The sequence below is a fragment of the Sturnus vulgaris genome, unplaced genomic scaffold, assembly GCF_052056855.1.
Source record: "Sturnus vulgaris isolate bStuVul1 unplaced genomic scaffold, bStuVul1.hap1 Scaffold_141, whole genome shotgun sequence".
In the NCBI taxonomy this organism is placed as follows: Eukaryota; Metazoa; Chordata; class Aves; order Passeriformes; family Sturnidae; genus Sturnus; species Sturnus vulgaris.
Genome location: NW_028276063.1, coordinates 2,171,704 through 2,196,255, shown reverse-complemented (window position 1 = coordinate 2,196,255; position 24,552 = coordinate 2,171,704). Strand labels below are relative to the sequence as shown.

At 48.2% G+C, this 24,552-nt stretch overlaps 1 protein-coding gene across 1 annotated transcript in view; it reads left to right on the top strand.

The window, feature by feature from the left end:
- Positions 1–24,552, top strand: part of LOC148219428 (uncharacterized) — a gene marked incomplete at its 5' end in the record, with an annotated part of 211,961 nt that overhangs the window by 48,673 nt on the left and 138,736 nt on the right. Inside the window, 2 exon segments of the mRNA XM_088157680.1 lie at positions 11,337–11,633; positions 11,636–11,834. Of these exon segments, the coding sequence (XP_088013806.1) occupies positions 11,337–11,633; positions 11,636–11,834 (496 nt within the window).

The following is a 24,552-nucleotide window of genomic DNA, read 5'->3' as shown; positions in this document are numbered from 1 at the left end:
GTGTGTGTGTGCATATTGGAGGGGGAGATGGAGTGGACAGATCGAGAAGTCTGAACCTTCCAAGGTACAGTCCCGGGGACAGGGCAGCCACCTCTGTACTGCAGACAGGAACCGGGAACAGTGACACGATCTGACTGTGACCCCCATCCCCTGTGTGGGGACAGGGGAGGGAATGGAGAATAACAGGAAATCCGGGAAGGAGGGAAGGGTGAGGGGAAGATGTTTTCGTAGGAATTATTTTCTCATTCTCTTGCTCTGACTTGTTTGATCATGTTATGAATGACGTTCTATTTTTCCAGTTTATCAAGCAACGAGATTAAATTAAATTAATAGTAACGATTATAAATGGATGCAATTAAAGTATTGGAGATGAATACAATCAAAATGCATATATTTGAGAATATAATTTAGTATAATTGAGGTTCATATAAAGCATAAGCAAAACTGACCGGGGATATGGGGAGTGGCTCGCCATTCCTCACGTACCAAAGCATCAAGGCCAAAAATCCTATTTATATACTATATGCTACAGAAGTTTCTAGAGAACTCCTCCTAGTTTCTATTCCTAAAATCTACATCACTATGTTGTATGGCGCATGCTCTACTAATGGGTTAGGGGATCTCTCATCCTTTTGAGGGTCTTATTTCCGATGAAGGCTCGTCGTCTTCATCAGTGTCCGCTGTGTGACCTGCAGGTAGTGCATGCCCACTATGTGACTGAGCAGATGTTTTCCATAACAAGATGTGTTGGTTTGGAAGTAAAACCAGTGCGAGACTCCAAGTCAGTAATACAATTTAATAGGAGAAAAGAGAAAAAATAAAATACATGAAATAATATAAAAGAAACAACCACCAACACAGTCAGAAATACAACCTGATACCCTGTCAGTCAGGGTGTTGGTAGCAGTCTGTATAAATGGTGGCTGCAGTCCTCCTGGATGACAGATGTGGTTCTGTTGAAGCAGTGCTCCTGTAGAAGGTGCAGTTTTCCTCCGAAGATCCAGCGATGATGTGGAAAAGGTCCAACTTTCCTCTGGGATCCAATGGAAAGGTCTGCCTTCGCGTCTCAAACCCCAGGATCACCACCCCTCCCACATTTTAACAGATGGTGATAGAATACACATTTTTGCATTGTACCCCAGGACATAATCCACCCCTTATTCTATTACCATCTACATCATACCCAAACCAATACCCTCCTGCAGATATATATATAATACAGAATGAATCCTTACACACAGTTCTCACTTAAAATTAGGTCTCCTTGCGGTACACAACGGGTTTCCCCATCTTTCTGCATTTCCCACCAAGTGCAACCAAGTCCTTGAAGAAAAACAATCCCACGGATTGGTTTGCCTTTGCCTGTGGTGGGATTAATCCAAACAGTCTTTCCTAAAATACCTTTCATGTGTACCACAGGGACTTTGACCCCATCTACTGTGTGCAGGGGTTCAGAGTGGGCAGGACCGGCTCGATTGATGGACCCTCGGGTGTTAACCATCCAGGTGGCTTTGGCCAAGTTCATTTCCCAATTTATGAAGGTTCCACCACCAAGTGCTTTCAAAGTAGTCTTAAGGAGTCCATTACACCGTTCAACTTTCCCGGCAGCTGGCGCATGGTAAGGGATATGATATATCCATTCAATACCATGTTCTCTGGCCCAGGTGTTGATAAGGCCGTTCTTGTAATGGGTTCCGTTGTCTGACTCAATTCTCTCAGGGGTACCATGCCTCCAAAGGACTTGTTTTTAGGCTCAAGATGGTGTTCCAGGCAGTAGCATGAGGCACAGGGTAGGTCCCTAACCATCCTGTAGTTGCTTCCACCATGGTCAGTACGTAGCATTTGCCCTGGCACGTTTGGGGAAGGGTGATGTAGTCAATTTGCCAGGCTTCCCCATACCTGTACTTCGACCATCGTCCACCGTACCACAGAGGCTTCACCCGCTTGGCCTGTTTGATTGCGGCACAGGTCTCGCAGTCGTGGATGACCTGTGAGATGCTGTCCATGGTAAGGTCCACCCCTCGGTCACGGGCCCATCGGTACGTTGCATCTCTCCCCTGATGACCAGAGGCATCATGGGCCCAACGAGCTAGGAATGATTCTCCCTTGTGCTGCCAGTCTAGATCCACCTGTGATACTTTCACTTTGGCAGCTCGGTCCACCTGCTCATTGTTGTGATATTCTTCATTAGCCCGGCTTTTGGGTACATGTGCATCCACGTGTCAAACCTTTATGGTCAATTTCTCTACTCGGGCAGCAATGTCCTGCCAAATCTCAGCTGCCCAGATGGGTTTCCCTCTGTGCTGCCAGTTGGCCTTTTTCCAGTGATCCAGCCATCCCCACAGAGCATTAGCTACCATCCATGAGTCAGTGTAGAGATAGAGCCTTGGCCACTTCTCTCGTTCAGCAATATCCAAAGCCAACTGGGCGGCTTTTAGCTCTGCGACCTGACTCGATCCACCTTGTCCTTTGGTAGCTTGTGCAACTTGTCGTGTGGGGCTCCATACTGCAGCTTTCCATTTCCGGTTAGTGCCTACAATTCGGCAGGAACCATCAGTGAAGAGGGCATATCGTCTTTCAGCCTCCGGTAGCTCATTATATGGTGGGGCTTCCTCAGCATGTGCCACTTGCTCCTCTTCTTCTTCAGAAGACAATCCAAAAGTCTCACCTTCAGGCCAGTTTGTAATTATTTCCAGAATCCCAGGGCGATTTGGATTCCCAATACAGGCGTGCTGAGTGATGAGGGCAATCCACTTGCTCCATGTGGTGTCAGTGGCGTGATGTCTGGAAGGCACCACTCCCTTGAACATCCAGCCCAGCACTGGTAGTCGGGGTGCCAGGAGGAGTTGTGTTTCTGTGCCAATCACCTCTGAGGCAGCTTGAACTCCTTCATAGGCGGCCAAGATCTCCTTCTCTGTGGGAGTGTAGTTGGCTTCAGATCCTTTGTAGCTTCGGCTCCAGAATCCCAGTGGTCGACCCCGAGTCTCACCAGGCACCTTCTGCCACAGACTCCAGGACAGACCATGGTTCCCGGCTGCAGAGTAGAGCACGTTCTTCACATCTGGTCCCGTCCTGACTGGGCCAAGGGCTACTGCATGAGCAATCTCTTGCTTGATCTGGGCGAAGGCTTGCTGCTGCTCAGGGCCCCAGTGGAAATCGTTCCTCTTGCGGGTAACCAGGTAGAGAGGGCTCACGATCTGACTGTACTCAGGAATGTGCATTCTCCAAAAGCCTATGGCACCTAGGAAAGCTTGTGTTTCCTTCTTCTTGGTAGGTGGAGACATAGCGGTAATCTTTTTAATTTCCCCTGTTGGGATCTGACAACATCCATCTTGCCACTTGACTCCTAGAAACTGAATTTCCTGAGCCAGTCCCTTAACTTTACTTCGCTTAATGGCAAAACCAGCTTTCAGCAGAATCTGGATAATCTTCTCTCCTTTCTCGAAGACTTCTCCTGCTGTGCTGCACCATACAATGATGTCATAGATATACTGTAGATGTTCGGGGGCCTCACCCTTTTCCAGTGTAGCCTGGATCAGTCCATGACAGATGGTGGGACTGTGCTTCCACCCCTGGGGCAGACGATTCCAGGTGTACTGCACCCCCCTCCAGGTGAAAGCAAACTGAGGCCTGCATTCTGCTGCCAGAGGAATGGAGAAAAATGCATTGGCGATATTGATAGTGGCGTACCACTTTGCTGCGTTGGACTCCAGCTCCTACTGCAGTTCCAGCATGTCTGGCACTGCAGCACTCAGCGGTGGAGTCACCTCATTCAATGCACGATAGTCTACGGTCAATCTCCATTCTCCTTCTGATTTAAGCACAGGCCAGATGGGGCTGTTGAAGGGTGAGTGGGTTTTGCTGACCACCCCTTGGCTCTCCAGTTTACGGATCATTTCATGGATGGGAATCACCGAGTCTCTGTCAGTACGGTATTGTCGACGGTGTACTGTTGTTCTGGCGATTGGTACCTGTTGCTCTTCAACTCTCAGTAGTCCCACAGCAGAGGGGTCATCTGCAAGACCAGGCAAGGTGCTCAGTTTTCTAATGTCGTCTGTCTCTACAGCAGCTATCCCAGCTATCCCGAAAGCCCAGCGATATCCTATTGGGTCTTTGAAGTATCCATTTCTAAGATAGTCTATGCCAAGGATGCATGGGGCCTCTGGGCCAGTCACGATGGGGTGTTTCTGCCACCTGTTCCCAGTTAAACTCACTTCGGCCTCCACTACAGTCAGCTGCTGGGATCCTCCTGTTACCCCAGAAATAGAGTTGGATTCTTCTCCTACATACTTTGATGGCATCAGAGTACACTGGGCGCCGGTGTCAACCAAAGCCTTATGTTTTTGTGGGTCGGATGTGCCAGGCCATCGGATCCACACAGTCCAATAGATCTGATTATCCCTCTCCTCTACCTGGCTAGAGGCAGGGCTCCTCTATTCCTGATTTGGTACACGTTGCTCTTTCCCTGAAAATAGGTTCTTGAGGTTCCTTCAAGAGGATCAGTCATATCATCATTCTGATACTGTCTGGAGTTCTGTACATGAGAGACTGGAGCAGCATTGACTCTAGATGAGCTTCTTGTGTTAGGTGTCCCTCTTTTCAGCTCATGTACCTGGGCTGCTAAGGAGGAGGTGGGTTTTCCATCCCACTTCCTCATGTCTTCTCCATGCTCCTGAAGGAAAAACCAGAGGTTACCTCGTGGAGTGTGTCCTCTCTCCCTGCCTGAGGAACGCCAGCTCCTAATGGCAGAAACTCTTGTTGGTTCTGGAGAGATCTGGCAGTTGTTTTCCTTAAGTTCTTTTTTTAGTTTCTGATGGTCCTCTTCAATCAAGCTTCGGACTTGCTCCACCAGCCTTGTTTCCACGGATGAGACAAGGGTATGAAATGGGGCAGTGACAGTGTCCTCATAAATTCTTAGTTTATTGGCCAAGACGCCTACCATGTCCACACCTTCCCTCCACTGCAGCATTGCCAGGTAACGGGAATACATCTCTGGTCCAAGCCGTGCGAATCTCAAACCACATATGTGACGTGCACCGGACACAGTCTGGGCTCTTAGGAAATCTCTCATCTTCTGAGAAAATGATCTCCAGCACAGCCAATTCCCTCAGGCATCGGATACCTTGTTCTATTGTGCTCCATTTTCCTTGGTGCACCTGGAGATCTTCTTTACAAAGGTACCTGTCCTTCACACTTGTCAGCAGTCGCCACCAGAGGCTGAGAGTTTCTTGGGTTCTCCCAATCCCCGGGTCAATGACCACATCCCAGGACAGAGATCCCAGTTGCCTGGCCTCACTTCCATCCAGAATGGTGTCATTGGCTGCAGCATCCCAGATGCGGAGCAGCCAAGTCAAGATGGACTCATTTGTCTGGCGGGTGAATTCCCTCCGCAGGTCACGCAGCTCACCCAGGGATAGAGAGCGAGTGATGATTTCTGGCTCTGTCACTTCCGCTGGGTGCGAAGGTCCTGCCACGTCCTCGTCAGTCACTATGCGAACTGATTTGCTCTTTGATTTCTTCTTCTGAACGGGCACAACTGCTACTGGTCTAGGCTCTTCTGGCTCGGTGATGGTTTGTGTGGAGATGCTGATGGTGCTTCTGTCTTTTTTCTCCTCTGTGGCAGTCTGCATAGACACGGACACTGTTGCTTTGTGTTTGGTTCTTCTCCTCTTTGTGACATTCTGTGCAGACGTGGACGAAGTTGATTTGTTTGTTTTTTCCTCTTCCTCAAGAATACGCTGCAGTACACCATGTAGTGTTTTGTTTCTAAGCATGTTGGAGGCTGTGCAGAGGAGACAAAGCAGAACTAACAACAATATTATGCTGTCCTTAGCATCCAGCGGGAACTCAACATTTCCAAAAATTACTGTATCAGGCCAGAAAGATTGGAAAAAATCATCCTTTACCCCTCCCCCCAAGGGCTGGGTGGGATTGTTAAAACCCCGGATGTAGCAACCTAGACTAGGACAAGCAAACAAAGTCGGGTATATATTCCGAATTATGTTCATTGCCTCAGAGGTTATCATGCAGTAGACATAATAGGCTAATAAAGCAATTTTTATACCATATCCTGGTCTACACAGGAGCATTACAGCTGGCAGATAGTTCCCCATGTGTGGAAAAATATAGAAAGCAAGATATAAAACCCATGTAAGCATGTTGAGAATCATGGTGAAAACAAAATTGTAATACTGACTTTCCTCAGTACTCTTCGTGCCCCACGTTGGGCGCCAATAAATGTGTTGGTTTGAAAGTAAAACCAGTGTGAGACTCCAAGTCAGTAATACAATTTAATAGGAGAAAAGAGAAAAAATAAAATACATGAAATAATATAAAAGAAACAACCACCAAGACAGTCAGAAATACAACCTGACACCCTGTCAGTCAGGGTGTTGGTAGCAGTCCGTATAAATGGTGGCTGCAGTCCTCCTGGATGACAGATGTGGTTCTGTTGAAGCAGTGCTCCTGTAGAAGGTGCAGTTTTCCTCCGAAGATCCAGCGATGATGTGGAAAAGGTCCAACTTTCCTCTGGGATCCAATGGAAAAGTCTGCCTTCACATCCCAAACCCCAGTTTTTTATCTAGGTAGGAAAGGCTTGGCTCCTGCCCCTGGCTGGGACATCTCCCAATGCGATGATGTAATCTTATCAGTCACACAATAGGACTTAATGGCCCATTAACAGAATATATTTTCTGGAGGAAGGATGGGTTGTGAAAAGATAACGATGATCATCCCCCGATCTTATCAGATGGCACATCAGCAGAGGATATCTCCCACAGAGATAAGGATCACCACCGCTCCTACATTTTAAGAGATGGTGATAGAATACACATTTTTGTACTGTACCCCAGGACACAGGGACATCGTAGTGACCCAAAACAGGACAGGCGACCTCAGGGTGGCCCCGGTGTCCCCAAGGCAAGGACACCAAGGTCCCCTGTGTCCCTCGGGATGACAGTGTCACCCCCGTGTCCCCACCCTATCCCTACCCCTGCCCCGCTGGCGCGTCCCGGGCCACCTCCTTCAGGTTTCACATCACCTCCTTGTGTCCCTCCACTGATGTCTCCAAGGCCACCACGATGTCCTCGAGGGCCCGGGCAGCTCTGGGGAATCCCTGTCGCTGTGTCCCCCACGTGTCACCACCATGTCCCAGTTAACAGCGTCCACCAAGTACCCCAGGTGCCATGTTACCGTCTCCAGCCACCCCTGCACATTGCAGTGACCTTGCTGGTGGCCGCGGTGGCCTCGGCGCTGGCCCTGGAGGTTGCCACCCGCTGGGCGTGGTCACGTAGGCACTGGGCCATGGCCCCGTGCTCACAGGCGATGGTGGCCAGGTGTCACCACGATGGCGCAGAGGCCTGCAGGGTCACCTGGCAGGACATGGCCACAGTGCCCAGGGCCAGCAGCAGGTGACTGTCCTCGGCCACACCAGCACAGCACGCGCTGAGTCCAGGGACACTACAGGGACATGGGGACACTGCACAGGTGGCACTGGGGACACAGCACCAGGGCAACCAGCACAGTGGCACGGGAGCAGTGGCACCAGGGACACCCCAGAACCACCAGCCCCGTGTCCCCAGGGCTGCCCCAGTGTCACCATCCCAGTGCCACCCATTCATTCTCAGTGTCACCAGCCCAGTGTCCCCAGTTCAACCCCAGTGCCACCAGAGCTGCCCCAGTGTCCCCAGTCCTGTCCCAGTGTCACCAGCCCAATGTCACCAAGTCAGTGCCACCAAGCCACTCCCATCCCAGTGTCCCCAGTCCTGTCCCAGTGTCACCAGCTCAGTGTTCCCAGTTCCTTCCCAGTGCTTCCAGTGCCAGCCCAGTGTCACTGCCCCATTGCCACCATACCAATATCACCATCCCAGTGCTTCCAGTCCCTCCCAGTGTCTCCAGTCCCATCCCAGTGTCCCCCATCCTGTCCCAGTGTCCCTGTCAAGTGCTCCTAGTTGTGTCCCAGTGTCACCATCCCAGTGTTCCCAGTTCAATCTGTCTCCAGTTCCCTCCCAGTGCCACCACCCTATTGTCCTCATACCAATGTCACCATCTCAGTGCTCCCAGTGCCATCGCATAGTCCCCTATCCTGTTCCAGTGTTCTTGTCTCAGTGCTCCCAGTTGTGTCCCAGTGCCACCAGTTCCCTCTCAGTATCACCATCCCAGTGCTCCCAGTCCCATCGCAGTGCCACCCCCCCATTGTCACCATACCAGTGTCACCAACCCAGTGCCACCAGTTCTGTCTGTCACCACCCAAGTGCCACCAGCCTGGTGTCACCAACCCAGTTCCAGCCCAGTGTCCCCAGTCCTATCCCAGTGCCACCAGTCCTGTCCCAGTACCACATCCCCAATGTCCCCATACCAATGTCATCACCAGCCCAGTGTCCCCAGTGCCATCCCAGTGTCCCCCATCCTGTCCCAGTCTTCTTGTCCCAGTTCTTCCAGTTGTGTCCCTGTGCCAGCCCAGTGCCACCCCATCATTGACCCATACCAGTGTCACCAGCCCAGTGCCACCGGTCCTGTTCCAGTGCACTAGCCCAGTGCTCCCAGTGCCATCCCAGTGCTCCCAGTGCCATCTCAGTGTCACCAACCCAGTGTCCCCAGTTCCATTCCAGTGCCTCCAGTTCTGTCCCAGTGTCACTAATCCAGTGTCACTGGTCCTGTCCCAGTGTCCCCAGAGCCATCTCAGTGTCACCAGTGCCACCCATGGCACCACCCCAGTGTCCCCAGTTCAGTCTCAGTGTCCTCAGTCCTGTCCCAGTGTCACCAGCCCAGTGGTCCCAGTTCCATTCCTGTGTCCCTGTCCCATCCCAGTATCCCCCATCCTGTCCCAGTGTCCCTGTCCCAGTGCTCCCAGTTGTGTCCCAGTGTCACCAGTTCCATCCCAGTCCCCTCCCAGTGTCACCAACTCATTGTCCCCATACCAATGTCACCATCTCAATGTCACCAAATCAGTTCCCTCCCAGCGCTCCCAGTGCCAGCCCAGTGTCCCCATCCTGGGATAGGGGAAGGTCTCTACTGGTCCATACTGGTCTGTACAGGTCTGTACTGGTCCATACTGGTCTACACTGATTTATACTGGTCTATACTGGTCTATACTGGTTTATACTGACACACAGCACCATCAGCCCCATGTCCAACCCATGCCCAGCCTGGAGCCCAGGTCACCTAAACTGGTCTGTACTGGTCTGTTCTGCTCTATACTGGTTTATTCTGGTCCATACTGGTTTATAGTGGTCTATACTGGATTTTACTGGTTTATACTGGTCCATACTGGTTTTTACTCACACACAGCAGCGCACAGCACCATCAGCCCCATGGCCAGCCTGTGCCCAGCCTGTAGCCAGCTCTGGCACTGCCGTGCCTGTTCCTCCTCCCACTCCAGCATCATCACTGCTGCCTCAGCCAGGACCCCTTGGAGAGGAATGTTGAATTTGTCTTACAAATGAGCTGTGCATCTGCTTGTAGATAAGGCTAGCACTGAGAGATAAAAGAAACAATGGGATGGATTACACTGATTGATGAATGGAAAAAGATATTTGCCTTTACAAACAAACTGTAAGGCTGCTGATAAATGAAATTGGATATGGAAAGATGAAAGAAGCAATGGGGGGAAAAATATGAATTCTATAAGAATTAAAAATTAAAAGGGAGGGTTATACCTTAGAGGGGAATTTCAGGTATCAGGCGCTCCGGGAAGTCTGTGCCTCTCAAGTACCTCAGCCAATGGGGAAAAGAGAGAGGGAAATGCGGCCGGGAAAATAGGATAAAAAGGAGGCTGCATCCTCCAAAAATTTGAGATCCCAGGGGAATGTCCCATGGCCTCTCCCTTTATTCGAATAAAGCAAAAAGGACTCCTCTGTCTCCTTTTTGGACATAAACCTCTGGTGTTTGTGGATTAATTTTCCTGACAGAAAGAACTTTGGGATTCTTACCTGCACAAGCACATGCAGTGCCTCAGTCATAACTGCCTCAGAAATACCAGAAGTGTGTCTTCTTCAGAGTGTGGTCACAAGGGTTCAGAGTTGGAGCCAGTTCTGTGGGCAGGCTGATGAATAGTCTGGGGCTCCTCTGCAGAGCCCCATTCATTCTGGGGCTGCTTTCTGCTGGTTCTGCTGGACTGGCTCGAGTGAAACACACACCCAATTAACAGCAGTTAAATTACTCTGGCATGAAACAGTGGGGAACAGGCAGAACAGTGAAGGGCAGCATGGACCAGTTGTTCTGGCAGGCCTGACGAGGTCTGATTTGATACAGCACTCACAGAACTTTGCTCCACCTGTGACACTTCCACTTGCAGTAGATGACTGTTCCTCTTCACAATATCCAGCAAGGCAGGTCAAAGACACTTTTACCATTTTCATCTTCAAAAGGGAGAGGAAATCAGCAGCAAACATGAAGTAACCAGTCAGAGGTCCTGGGAAGAAACAAAAGAACAAAGAGTGGTGGAAAAAAACAGGTGGAGCAGTGATCCTTATCTCTGTGGGAGATATCCTCTGCTAATGGGCCATCTGTTAAAACCAGCTGGGGCAGTGTTCTTTATCTTTTCCACAAGCCATCCTTCCTCCAGGAAGATATCTTCTGTTAATGGGCCATTGAGTCCCACTGCATGACTGATAAAATTCCATCATCCCATTGGGAGATGCTCCAGCCAGGGGGAGGAGTCAAGCCTTTCCTACCTAGATAAAATCTGAGATTTGGAACACCAAGGCAGCCCTTACCCACTTGTTTCCAGAGGACAAGAGCTACCAGACCTTTCTACAGCATCACTACTGTAACAAGACCACTTCATCTGGACTGCTACCACCATCAAAACTAGCGGGGTGTCAGGTTGTATTCTGATTCTGTCAGGTGTTTTCTTTTGTACTATTGCATGTATTTTATTTCTCTTCTCTTTTTTCCTATCAAATTGTATTTCTGACTTGGAGTCTTTCACTGGTTTTGCTTTCAATCCAGCACAATCATGGAGGGGATTTTGGCTGAAGCTTGGTATTTGGGGAATTTTTGATTTGTGTGTTAAAGTTTGGAAGATTGTGGGTGGGAATCTTGGTGTTTGGGAGGTTATTACAGACACAAGATGCTCAATGACTTCCGGAGATGAACTTGGGCAAGGAGGAAAACCCAGTTTATGGAGCTCTCTTCTTGTTATTTCCCCCTAAACCAGGAATTTTCATTCCCCAGGTGTGCGCAGATGGAGGAGGCAGAAAAGCCCCGGAGATCTCTCACGAGGAGGGGATATAAACCCAGCCCAGGGAGCTGCGAGGAGGAAAGACCCTCCCTGAGCCAGGAAGGCGGCCCGAGATCCAGGCAGAGCTCAGAGCTGGTGGAGAAGCCTCATGTAGGGGAGAAGCCCTACGAATGTGGGGAATGTGGGAAGGGTTTCAACTACAGGTCCCAACTGGTCCTACACCAGAGGATCCATACTGGGGAGAAGCCCTACGAATGTGGAGAATGTGGGAAGGGTTTCAGTTACAGCTCCAGCCTGATCCGTCACCAGGTGGTCCACACTGGGGAACGGCCCTACACCTGCTTGGAATGTGGGAAGAGCTTTGGATGGAGCTCTGACCTTAGAAAACACCAGTGCATCCACACAGGGGAGAGGCCCTATGAGTGTACCAAGTGTGGGAAGTGGTTTGAGAGAGCTCCAATCTACTCCTACATGAGCGGATTCACACAGAGGAGGGGCCCTTCCGCTGCCCCGACTGCGGGAAGGGATTCAACCGCAACTTCAGCCTCATCAGGCACCGGTGCATCCACACTGGGGAGAGGCCCTACGAGTGTCCTGAATGTGGGAAGAGCTTCTCACAGAGCTCTCACTTGACCAAACACCAGCAGAGTCACCACTGAGGGAAGCCCATTGACTGCCCGAGTGTGGGAAGAATTTCGTGCTCTGCTCCAGCTCCATCCCCCATGGGAGGATCACTGTTGGATGATCTACAGTGACCCCCGTTGGGCAGAGCCCTGGTGATCCATGGTCCCCAGTGATCCCCGTTGGGTGGGGGGAAGTTGTTGGAGAGATTTCTCTCTCTTTTCCTTCTGTTGCTATGATTTGATTGATAATAAATTCCCTCGCTGTGCCCAGGCTGGGTCTGTGTCGCCCGTTTTGCTGTTTGGTGTCTTTGCTTGTCCCGTCTTAATCTGATCCTGGAGCTCCTGGTTAATCTTTCTTTTCCCTTGCAGCTGGAGGGGCAGGGTCAGAGTGGCTTTGGTGGGTGCCTGGTGTCGAGCCAGCGTCACCCAGGCCATGGGCACCTCTGAGATCCCAGTGTGGTGAAGCATTCCCCAACTCCTAGAGAAAGTGCTGACCCAAACTGAGGCCAGGATGAAACATCGTTATGACTGGAGCCCACTCTCTTGTGACCCTCTCAACAGAAATCCAAAAGGAGACCTTTGAGCTCTCCTGAGCCACCATGGGCTGTGACCAGCAGTCTCCCTCTGAGGGGCCTCTCAGAGCCAGCAAACCCTCGGCTTTGCTATGCCTGGAGGATCGCTGAAACACGACGTGTCCTGGGCCTATACCCTCACTGCTCAAGGACCCATCCTTCGCTCAGTGGGAGATGAAAGCACATCTGAAGTTTGGATTTCACTGAGCTCTCAGGGGAATTTTTTCCAGGTACTTTGCTTGCACTGACTGGTCTGTCTGTGTGTGTGCCCCTGCACATATGCTATAGCAAACCTGGGAGAAATACAGCTTTCCTAGATATGGAAGTACTGTGGATATCTAAGTTAGGCCTGTAAGCAAGGTTCAGTTATAGGTATGAACTTACTTAAATGCTGTAAGTGTTAAATGTTTTGCTAAGTTTTAAATGTAAGTCGTAAGCTAAGTGTTGTTTTTCCATTAAATTACTAAGTACAACATGGAAGTTATAGCTATAACTTTGGTTAAATGCTGTTAAGTGTTACTGACCTGTTGAATTGTTAAGGTTAAGTTATAAGTTAAGTTAGGTATTAGTTCAGTGTTGTACCTCTGTTGGATTGCTGGGGCTAAGGTATAAGTGACAAATAAAGGGAGAAGTTGAAGTACTGCTTAGTGTTGATTAGTTTTTAGGCCGTGTTCCTTTTAATCCTTGCCTGCACTCTCTTTTGGTCCTATGCACCTAAACACAGCACACACCCACCCACACTCCCCTAGAGAGTTCTCAGTTCATTTCTGTTTTGGTTGCCTGGTTTTTGTTTGCTTTTGTTGTTGCCTGTTTTCCCTTGTTGTGCCTTAGCTGTCCTGTCAGCAGTAGAGTGAATCTTTCCATCAAACTTTTGCTTTGTCACTTAATATTAAATCTGACTTTTGTTCATGCCCTTGTGTCACGATCCGCTATTAATGCAGAGCGGGGGTCGTGATGGTTCTTTTGATCTCAAAGGTGCAAACAGGCAAAATGCAGGGGACAAAATCAGTTTATTCAACAACAGAAAATCAGTTTAGTCAACAACAGCAATGCATTTCATCAAATGCCAACAATTCAGTTACGGTAAAGGGGAGAGGTACAGGATAAGGAAAGGGGAAGGAGAGGAAGGGATGGGAGAATAGCTACCAACAGACGAGACGGGCGTCCTCACGGGTCATCCGATAGACGAGTCCTCGTCCGTGGGGAGATCTCAGGGGTCTTCATCAGTGGAGAGATCTCAAAGTGTCTTTTCCAGAGGGTCGCTCTTTTATAGTCCTTCTCCAAAGCGAGTGGCCTCTAGCCAAAAGGTGGGAAGATTTATGGACCATTGTGTGGTGCTGCAGGAGACAGGTACGGACAAGCAGTCCTCAGTTGATGCAACACAGTCTCTGGTTGGTGCCATGACAGCACAGTCCAGTGAACACAATACACCAGCACACAGTCATGAGCATCCACCTTGGCCCGGCCAGTAAACCATTGTCCAGAGTCAGCCTGGGTGGGGGTCCTCGAGGTCTCCTTGTGATGGTCGGGAGCCAAAGTCGAGGGGAACTTCGGACCGACCCTTACACCACCCCGTGACTCACGATCGTCGTCAAGAGCGCCCTTTTGTAGAGTTGTAATGAAGTCTTCAGTTGTGGTGTCTTCAGGACTCGTCCGAGTTGGTAGCATATCCCAGAAAAAACAGAGACAGGAGAGTAGGAAAGAGATAAGGGACAGGATAAGGAAAAGGAGAAAAGGGAAAACAAAACAGATTAATTATGTTCAATTTTGTTGATTGCTAACGTCTTCAAACAATTTGTTCAATTTTTGATTAGAAATAAATCAATTTTTAAAGCAAGTTTTTGATCTCAATTCTTTAAATTTTTTCAGTATTGATTAGAAATAAATCAATTTTTAAAGCAAGTTTTTGATTAAACAATTCTTTGTTCAATTTTTGATTAGAAATAAATCAATTTTTAAAGCAAGTTTTTGATTAAACAATTCTTATTAAAAAAAAAAAAGGAAAATATTCATTTTTTATTTTATCTGAAACCTTGTGTCAATAACCCTGGGGATGTCAACAGTAGCCGATCTGGGTATATCTGTCACAGATGCCAATTGTGTTAATCGTTTCGTTATTCTCCAAGTCATGATGTATAGAACTGCTGACAAAACAAAACCAATTAAAACTAAAATCAAGAGAACAATGGTGGGATGACACAATTTGTTCAGGATACCTGTAGCAGTAGGTGGCCACCCAAATAGAGTATCCCACCACCTGTGTTCAGCATCTGCCTTTACTCTTTCTAAAACACGATGTATTTTTTCCACATTGTGATGAACAGCTATTAGAGTTTTCTGTCCGTTTTTCTTGATCCTCTCCAAAATTTCGATCAGATCTTGGTGGAGCAACAATTGCTTCACCAGAGAGAGGTTCATTCCAATTGGAGTGGGCAATAGATGGTGGATCAGTGTTCAATTTGACTGCAAAAGATGGTAAGAAGTAACTGGGGCTACATAGGAAAAATCACATCCTGAAATCCTAGTAAAGTTGCAGACACAAAAGTTTGAATGATTTTTAGTATTCAGTACCAAATTTTCTATAAAAACACTATCACAAGCGGTTCTAAAGCATGCACATCCATTGCCTATATATACTAATACAGTTTCAGGAATCTCATTTGGTTGAATTTCAAAGTTACAAACATTCTGTTCTGTGTCCAAGCAGATATCTTGAGCTCTGATTGCATTACTTTCACAGATAAACCCTTGTTGTTCCCGGACAATGCAAGTTTCCAAATTGACAGTTTGCCACCTCCCACCGATTTGACGGGCCCATTCCCTATGCTCGAAAGAATAGAGAATAGCTCCATCATGGTTCAACCCTAATGCAATGATGGGGAATATTGAATGCACTGAAGCATTACGAATCGTCAGTACAAAGGCTGTGGCAATGCTTGTGCTGGGATCATAGGTAAAATTTACTAAGTTCCACCAGGACTGGAATTCTTTTTCAAAATCAGTGGCACTGTCCCAGACTATTTTTCGGATTTCAGTGGGAAAAGTGCCTTCCTCACCTTCTCTTATAATTAAAGCAGCAACTGACTGCATCCACAACTGGGCCTGGATACAACTGAGAGCCAAAGAGATGTTATTTTGAGTAGCACCAAGTGCATCGATTATCAATTTGTGGTCATTTACGTTTACCTTTTCCCAACCTGGTAATATGTTTGATAACAACCATTGTTGGGCTCCCAAAGCTGTTAAGGCTGTTTGTAGGGGCCGTTGTAATTTGGTTACATCTCCAGCTGTGGTAGCCAATTTATTCATTAGTACTTCCGAATCGATGCTATTCAAAATTCCCAATCCTGTTCCCACAACACCGGTTATGTCTCTTGCCATTCGTTTTTTAGCAGGATTTCGTTTCCGCAGCCAGGTTGTCCATCCCTCAAAAGAAGTTTGCAGAAAGGGTGAACAAGCTGGTTGGACTTCTGAGACATTATTTTGCATCAATAATTTGATTTGTTTGAGAGACCATGCCGGATTAAACAATATTTGTTGTTGGCCAGTTTTTCTAATTACATAAGGTCCAAATTGAAAAATTGTAGGGCTTAGCACAACCAGTGGTTGGGTAGTAGGTGTTACAACATTAACATCAAGCTCTCCCCAGTATTTTGTATCATTTTTCCCACACATGATTTTATAGGAAAATTGTACAGCAGTTAGGTTTAGCCAACAGTCTTGATTTTGGGGCTTGCAATATAAAGTCCGGCCATGAGATCCTATGCCATAACTGTATGCAGGTTCGGTGAGGGATCCAGTTGCTAATTTACAAGTTATTGCGACATTATCACCTTGTGTCACCAAGAAAGGAGGGAAAACCTTGTTTTTGTCATCTAACACTAGGGGGGTACTTACACCACGGTATATAACTACGGCGGTTAGCGTGGGTTTTTCTATAGCATTTATTCTGAATTTATAGGTCAGGCCTTTCAAGCTGGACTCATCTGTTGTGTTATTCTGCCAGGAGCAAGTTACATAGGTTGGTCTGGTTAAAGTAAAGTTATGCCAACAGTCTGTAAGTTCATCTGCACAAAGCTTTGTAACTTCAACGTTGTTGGTGTCAGGGTCCAGGGTATAGTTACCAACCTTCCTTTGGCGACAGCACAGTATTAGGGGAGCTTGTTTTTTACATGTCCATGCTGTTGTGGGGCAGAGACTCGCCGTGATGTTAGGGTGCAAACTACTGGTTATATCTGATTTTAAGTAATTCCCGGTGATTGTAATGGTGGTGGCTTTCTCCTGAAGGGATTTTTCCACTTTTCTGCATCCTACCTTGATTTCTTCACCAATTATTCCTGTTAGTACCCTAGCCCAGTCCTTTTTGTCCCAACCCCAGTCATTGGAATGGTACACCTCAGAATCGTGCAGTACTACGGTCGCAAGGCTTGGGTGATGATCTCTGGGGCAGGGTCCTAGAGCACTGGTATGCCTGATGGAAGCTTCAGACCACGGCCACTGGGCCGAGTTTTGGCCATGGTGTGGTGGTAGGATACAGAGAAGTATCAAAAAGGTTCTCATGGTTCGTCCAGTCCCCATGTCCCTCGGTGGTCTTCTGTGAAAGCAAACATAACAGAGTCTGCCACCAAAAGGCAGGAGGTCAAAATGATGGAACAATCCAACGGGTACTTATCCGATGCTCTTTTCCCAGAGCATTGGTGGCTACCCATGCATATTTATTTAGAGGAGTTTTTAGTACTAGTGGTACTTCTCCTACAGTAGGGAGGTTTACCAAAACATGTTGCCCAGGATAATGGACTGGATTTTTGGAATCATTAGGTCCCTGTAGTGCAGGAATGATGCTTGGGGCTTTTAGACAAAAAGCAGTTATTTTGGGACACCCGTTTACCCCCCATGTATCATTTATACCTTTTACAGCTTGCCATAATCGAAGATCCCAACCTCCCTCATGTGGCTTTAGGAGTCGCTTTAGGAGACCATTGGTCCTTTCTACAATCCCGTTGGCTTGGGGGTAATAGGGGGTGTGAAAAGTCCACTTTATTCCTTCTTCCCTTGCCCATTCCTGTACTACTTTAGCAGTAAAGTGGGACCCATTGTCAGATTGAATCTCCTGCGGCTTTGGAAATGTTCCAAACCATTCTCGCAATGCCTTAACAGTATTTTCTCCTGTAGCTCTATTAATGGCTTCAGCTTGAACTAGCCCTGAAATTATTTCCACTCCCACCAGCACGAAGTGTTTACCACCAGACTTCTTAAAGGGGCCGATATAATCTACCTGCCATGCATCCCATAGGCCTTTACCTTTCCTTAAGTGCAAAGGGTCATCTTCCAAAGGATGCCTTTCTAGTCGTCTGCGGCATTGCTCACAAGCTGATATGCATGTTTTACACATTTCCCTGGTGACAGGCCAGCCACGAGCAAGGGCTTCTTTGTATAAATCTTTGGCACCTGTGTGTTTTCTTTTTATATGCAACCATTCTAACAGATGTTCCCAATCTTCTGTAATTTGTTCCTTTTTCAGGGGACTTAGTCTTGCTAACTCATCAGCGGCATTATTCCATTCACCAGCTAAATTTCCATCTGTCTGATGAGAGGCCACCCACCCCACAGCAAAGTTCCCGTGACTTGCTATATCTAGAATTTCTTGCCATTTTTCCTTGTGCCATACTGGGATTCTGTTGACTTCCCAATCATTTTGCTGCCAGAAAGGAAGCCACTCTGTACATCCTTTAAACACAGCATAGGAGTCAGTGTAAATACAAACAAGAGAGGTATTATGCGCCTCCTGCTTGAAAACACTCCAAACGGCAATCAGTTCACCAACCTGAGCGCTACCTTCTCCCTCAGTAATAATTCGTTCACCAGATGAAGTATGAAGGGCTACTGCTCTGTATTTCCACACTTTTCCCTCTCGTTTGGCAGAGGCATCAGTAAACCAGGAATTCACTGATTGTTCAGGGGAGAAAGGAGGGGCCACTTTAATTACTGAGGCAGGTTTATCGTGGCTGTTAGCCAAATTCTCAGTTTCTTGTATAGCCAGACTTTTTGCAGCTCCTTCTGTTACAGAGAAAATGTTACAGTAATGTTCTATCTGGGCATACCACTTCCTGACTCAGGATCTCTGGGCCACCCCGTCAGGGGGAGGGGTCCCGCTGGTGACTGCTTTGATAACTTTGAAGGGGCCTCTTAATACAATTGGTTGTTGACGTGTAATTTTTTCCACTTCTATGAGAGCTATACTAACAACAAAAAGCCCCTTTTCCCAGGTGGTGTATCTTTTTTCGGCATCTTTAAAACCACGAGAATAAAAACCAACCGGCCTTGTAGGGCCTTCTGGACCCCGTTGCCATATGTGCACTGATAGCCCCGAGGTAGCAAATCCCCATTCTACCTGGAAAGGATCTGTGGGATGAATAGGGCCTAGGGCTTGATGTGCAGTTGCTTCGAAAATCAGAAGTTGTAGTGCTTCCTCCTGAGAAGGGGTCCAATCCCATTTTACTTTTTTCCTCAGCAAGTCATCAAGAGGCCTGGCAATAATTGAAAAATCAGGGATGTGTTTTCTCCAAAACACTAATAATCCCAGAGCTTGTTGAAGCTCTTTCCTGGATCCGGGCATTTTAATTTGATCCAGAGAAGTTAGGGTATCCGGTGGAATACATGTCATGCCTCCTTTCCACCAAATCCCTAAAAACTTCACTTCCTGTGAGGGTTTTTGAATTTTTTCTGGGGGAATTTGTAAGTCAAGGCTTTCCAGATGAGAGATTATTTTCTGTTGGGTATCCCCCACTACTTCTATTTCATCCCCTCCCACCAGAATATCATCAATGTATTGATAGACGGCTACATTGTCGGGTTTGGGTATCTTTTCTAATTCCTGTGCTAAAGCATGGTGGGCTAGAGTAGGGGAGTGTTTATAGCCTTGAGGAAGCCTAGTGAAGGTGTATTGCTGTCCTTCCCAGGTGAAGGCAAAACGGTCCATGTCCTCTGGCTGTATAGGTATCATAAAGAACATGTCTTTGACATCTATAGTTGCCATGATTGTATGAGCCTTCTCCTGAATTGAAGTTATAAGTTCAGCTAAATTTGGGACAGCTGCTGTGAGAGGATCTGTGTTTGCATTTAGTCTGCGAAAATCTACTGTCAGCCTCCACTTTCCGTTAGGTTTACGGACTGGCCACACTGGGGAGTTAAAGGGAGAATGAGTGTCAATTATCACTCCCTGATCTCTCAGGTCCTGAATAACTGGCTTGATTCCTTCTTTGGCACCAGTGGGAAGTGGGTATTGTTTCACATTAGTAATTTTACTGAAAGGTAAGGAGGGTGCGGTTTGGAGCAGATTAATATTAAAACGTGGTGTGCCAAAAGACCAGAGACAACCCTCCTCATCTTCCCACTGCCTCCCAGCGAGGACATCCATTCCTAATAAATCATTTGGAATATCCCCAATTACAATTTTAATAAGTAACAAATTCTCTTCTCCAGGTAGTAGGATTTTTATCAGAGCTATATCCATAGCTTCTGTGGTCCCCAAGGCATTAAGGACAAAGCATTGTCTCCTCGTTGGAACAACTCCACATTTCTGCGCAGCTTTTCTTGTTAGTGCAGAAATTTGAGCTCCAGTGTCAACCACAAAAGTGACAGGTGACCTTCTAGGACCAACTATTGCTGTTATCAGGAGGTCCCCAGTATTGTGGTTTCTGGTGAGCGTTCTAAGAAATAACCAGTTTCCCCCCCCATCCCTCTGCTCACCCACGAGAGATGGGGTTTCTAGTTTCCCTGCTTCTGAAGCCGTTTCAGTTCCATTCCCAAAGACTGAGAAGGAGGAAACTCTGACTCAGCTCTCAGAACCTGTAGAGGAGATTGATTTGGCTCACTGCCCAGAATCTGGGGAGGGGTTACGTTTGACTCACTGACCATGACTGGTGGAGGAGGGGGTGCACTAGGCTGAACAGTAGGAGAGTTTGATGTAAGGATCTTAGGGCAATGCCAATTCACAACAATTTTTATCAACTTGTCAAGTGGTAAGCCATCCATAACATCTTTAGGAATTTGTTTCTTTAACCCCAACGACCACCAGTACTGATGGGAAGTATTCAACTTCCCCTTTTCTGGCTTATCACTACTAGGAGAAATGATGTGTCTAACACCTTTGGTTTTCTCCACTTTATCCTCTGGGATTTTTACGGGTCCATATTTCCTACTGAAATTCAGCAATTCCTCTGCAACTTCGCTCCGTGTCCAGATTTTACGGTTATTGTCCGGAGACTCTGGAGTCCGTCTAGGAGGGGTTTCATAGGGAGGGAAAGAGTCCACGGAACCAGATCGCTCACGTGAGTTTCCAAGAAATCTATCTAATCTTTCTACAGGAGTCATGGATGTGATAGTTTTTTGAAGAATTGTGGTAGATGTGAGTGTTTCTGGGAGACCACGAATTAAAGGGGTCATGATTTCAGGCATTACAGGTAATTGCATGGGTGATTCACAGGTAGTTGTCAGTTTTCTCTCATGTATCATTTGCAGGCAAGCAGCTTTGTGAATGTTTTCCAAAAGTTGGTCGAGAGTACCAACTAAAGCTATAGGGTCTCCCCTTTCCAGGGGGTTAAGCCCCCCGGCCCAGAAAGCTGCACGTTGGGTCAAGGACCATGGGTAGCTTTTATCTCCGGTTGTTAAGAAAACTCCATGTCCCCAGTACCCACCAGCTTCTCTTTCTGATAATTTAATTTGATCTCCCCCAGTAAGAGACACTCGAAATACATATTCAGTTTCTGTTTCATGAGGGAGTCGCCCATATTCTTTTTTCAGTTTTGCTAATTCAGTGGCAGAATATGGGATTTCTTTTGTAGATATGTTTGGTTCAAAATCATCAGGACCAAGATAAGTATATTGTGTTTTAACCATAGGTCTTAATTTTGGACAGCAGTTTTCCCCAAGATTTTTCATTACAGTTAACTCCTTTTGGGGATAAATTTGATTAATGTGAACAATCTCCTTTTCCTCTGTTTCTGTGTGTGTTTCATTCTGCTTTAATCTTTTTGCACATTCTTTTTTTAGGGCAGCCTGTAGCATATGATTTTCGTCTCGCAATGAGTGGTTCTCATTTTGCAGAATTTGAACAAGATTTTGCAAAGAATCTATAATTGTGCTTTCTTCACTCACTCGCTTAAAGCGAGTTTCTATGGCTGCCGTAAGACAAGCTCCCAAAACTGAGCAGAGTATGGTTTTATTTTTGCCCAGTTTGAACCTTGACTCATGTTGCAAGGAATATATCCTATCAATCACATTCTCCAGATTAAACCAATTATTGTTCACCCATTCCTCCCCACCTTGGGACAGTCTGGCTCTATACTTAGCTAATAGAGCATAGAATGCAGCTTTATTTGTTACAGTGGAATTCTCAGTCGTTTTGTGAAGGGATAAGTAAAAACCACAACAGGGAGGTCTATTGCTTAAGTTACCACACACAACGAAACAGCTTTCGCTGTGTGCCCCCCTTCGCTTCCCTGTGTGGGTGAAGAGACCAAACTACTTGGGAGGTACTCCTTAGTTACAAAACACCAGGTTGTCTCTTCACTGCACCAAGTAGTCAAACATCATAAAAAACAACAAAACAACAACAACAGCAACAACAACAACAACAACAACAACAGTGTCCCTCCTTTTGCACCAGTAGATCTTTTGTGAAATTCTGACAACAGAGCCCTCAAGCGAGTCTGGGGATGCTCCACACCAAGGTGTCTGCAGTCTGCGGGAAATCAGAAAAACCCCCCTTGCTTTCTAGACAGGCTCACCCATCCAAGGCGGCCAGCTAGGTGCGGCTGGAGTAAGACTTCCTTCCCCTGATACAGACTACAGACAACCTTGCATCCCTTCTGTCTGCCAGAAAATCCTGTCCGTGACGCCAATTTAATGTCACGATCCGCTATTAATGCAGAGCGGGGGTCGTGATGGTTCTTTTGATCTCAAAGGTGCAAACAGGCAAAATGCAGGGGACAAAATCAGTTTATTCAACAACAGAAAATCAGTTTAGTCAACAACAGCAATGCATTTCATCAAATGCCAACAATTCAGTTACGGTAAAGGGGAGAGGTACAGGATAAGGAAAGGGGAAGGAAAGGAAGGGATGGGAGAATAGCTACCAACAGACGAGACGGGCGTCCTAGCGGGTCATCCCATAGACGAGTCCTCGTCCGTGGGGAGATCTCAGGGGTCTTCATCAGTGGAGAGATCTCAAAGGGTCTTTTCCAGAGGGTCGCTCTTTTATAGTCCTTCTCCAAAGCGAGTGGCCTCTAGCCAAAAGGTGGGAAGATTTATGGACCATTGTGTGGTGCTGCAGGAGACAGGTACGGACAATCAGTCCTCAGTTGATGCAACACAGTCTCTGGTTGGTGCCACGACAGCACGGTCCAGTGAACACAATACACCAGCACACAGTCATGAGCATCCATCTGGCCCGGCCAGTAAACCATTGTTCGGAGTCAGTCTGGGTGGGGTCCTCAAGGTCTCCTTGCGACGGTCGGGAGGCAAAGTCGAGGGGAACTTCGGACCGACCCTTACACATTGTTGGTCCTGGAGTGCTCCCAGTGCCAATCCCAGTCTCCATTCTAGTACCGGTGCCATTCTTGGTGCTGGTTCTGGTGCTGCTCTCAGTCTCAGTCCCGGAGTTCTCCCAGTGCCAGTGGCAGTCGCAGAGCAGTCCTGGAGCGCTCCTGGTGCTGATTCCAGTGGCGGTGTTGGTCTCAGTTTTGGTCCCAGTGCCAGTTCTAGGACTGGTCTCAGTCTTAGTCCCAGTATTATTTCCAGTTCTGCAGCACCACTGGTCTCAGTTCTGGTGTCGGTTCCATTCCCAGTCTTGGTCTTGCTCTCCATTCTGCTTTAGGTCTCATTCTAGGGGCTGGTGTCAGTTCTAGCACTGGTCTTGGTCTCAGTCTCGGAGCAGTTCCGGTCCAGTGCTGGTAGCGGTGCTGGTGTTGGTCCTGGAGTGCTCCCAGTGCCAATCCCAGACTCAGGTCCCGTCCCACAGCGGTGCCAGTCTCGGTGCTGGTTCTGGTGCTGCTCTCAGTCTCAGTCCCGGCTGGTGCTGGTCCCAGAGCAGTCCTGGAGCGCTCCTGGTGTCAGTCCCAGTGTTGGTGGTGGTCTCAGTCTTGGTCCCAGTGCCAGTTCAGCTTTTGGTTTCTGTTTCGGTTCTCAGTCTTGGTGCCAGTCCTAGTTCCAGTTCTGGAGGGGTGCTGGTCTCAGTTCTGGTGTCAGTTCTGTTCTTAGTCTTGATCTCGGTCTCCATTCTGATTTTGGTCTCATTCTTGGAGCTGGTCCCAGTTCTAGTGCCAGGTCTTGGTCTTGGTCCCAAAGATTTCTGGTCCATTTAGGTGATTTTATACCAACCTGGGAAGATTAGGTTTGGATTCTAGGCCCTGTCAGACAATGCAAGGCTCATTTCGATAATTTTAGAACCCTTTGTGTGGATTTGAGGCCACTTTAGCTGATTTATGCCGTACTTGGTGGGTTTAGGCTGCATTTCAGGTGCTTTCTGGCTGATTTTAGGCCAAACCAGAACCTTTGAGAACCGCGCGGCCCCTTGGCCCCGCCCCTTCCCCTCACAGTTCCCGCCTTTTTCGTGGCCCCGCCCCGTTCTCCTCACAGTTCCCGCCCTTTCCTTGCCCCCGCCCCTTTCCCCTCACAGTTCCCGCCCTTTCCTTGACCCCGCCCCTTTCCCCCTCACAGTTCCCGCCCTTTCCTTGCCCCATTCCCTCCCAGTTCGGGGCTCGGAACGGGGGAGGAGGAGGAGGGAGGGAGGAAGAGGCGGAGCGGCAGCAGGAAGCAGGAGTAGAGAAGGAGCGAATCAAGCGCGCGACGCCGGAGCTCCCTGAACTCGCAGCCCCCCGGGACCATCGCCACCCATCCCGCAGGTGCCCGGGGAGGGGGAGGTGGCCCCGAATATCCCGGGGGTGTCCCTGGGTTTGGGGTTTTTTGGGGGGGATGTTTGGATGTTGCAGGGCTGCAGAGGCGCAGATGGCCCTCGGGGGGACATCGGGGGGTCCCCGGGAGGTGTTTTTGGGGGTCCCGGTGGGTGCCGGCAGAGCCCCGGCGGGGCCCGGGGGGATGCGGGTCCCCCCGCGGTGGGGGTTGGGCTTCCCGGGCCGGGCCCTGCGAGCTGTGCCGGGGCCAGGTGGGGAGCGCG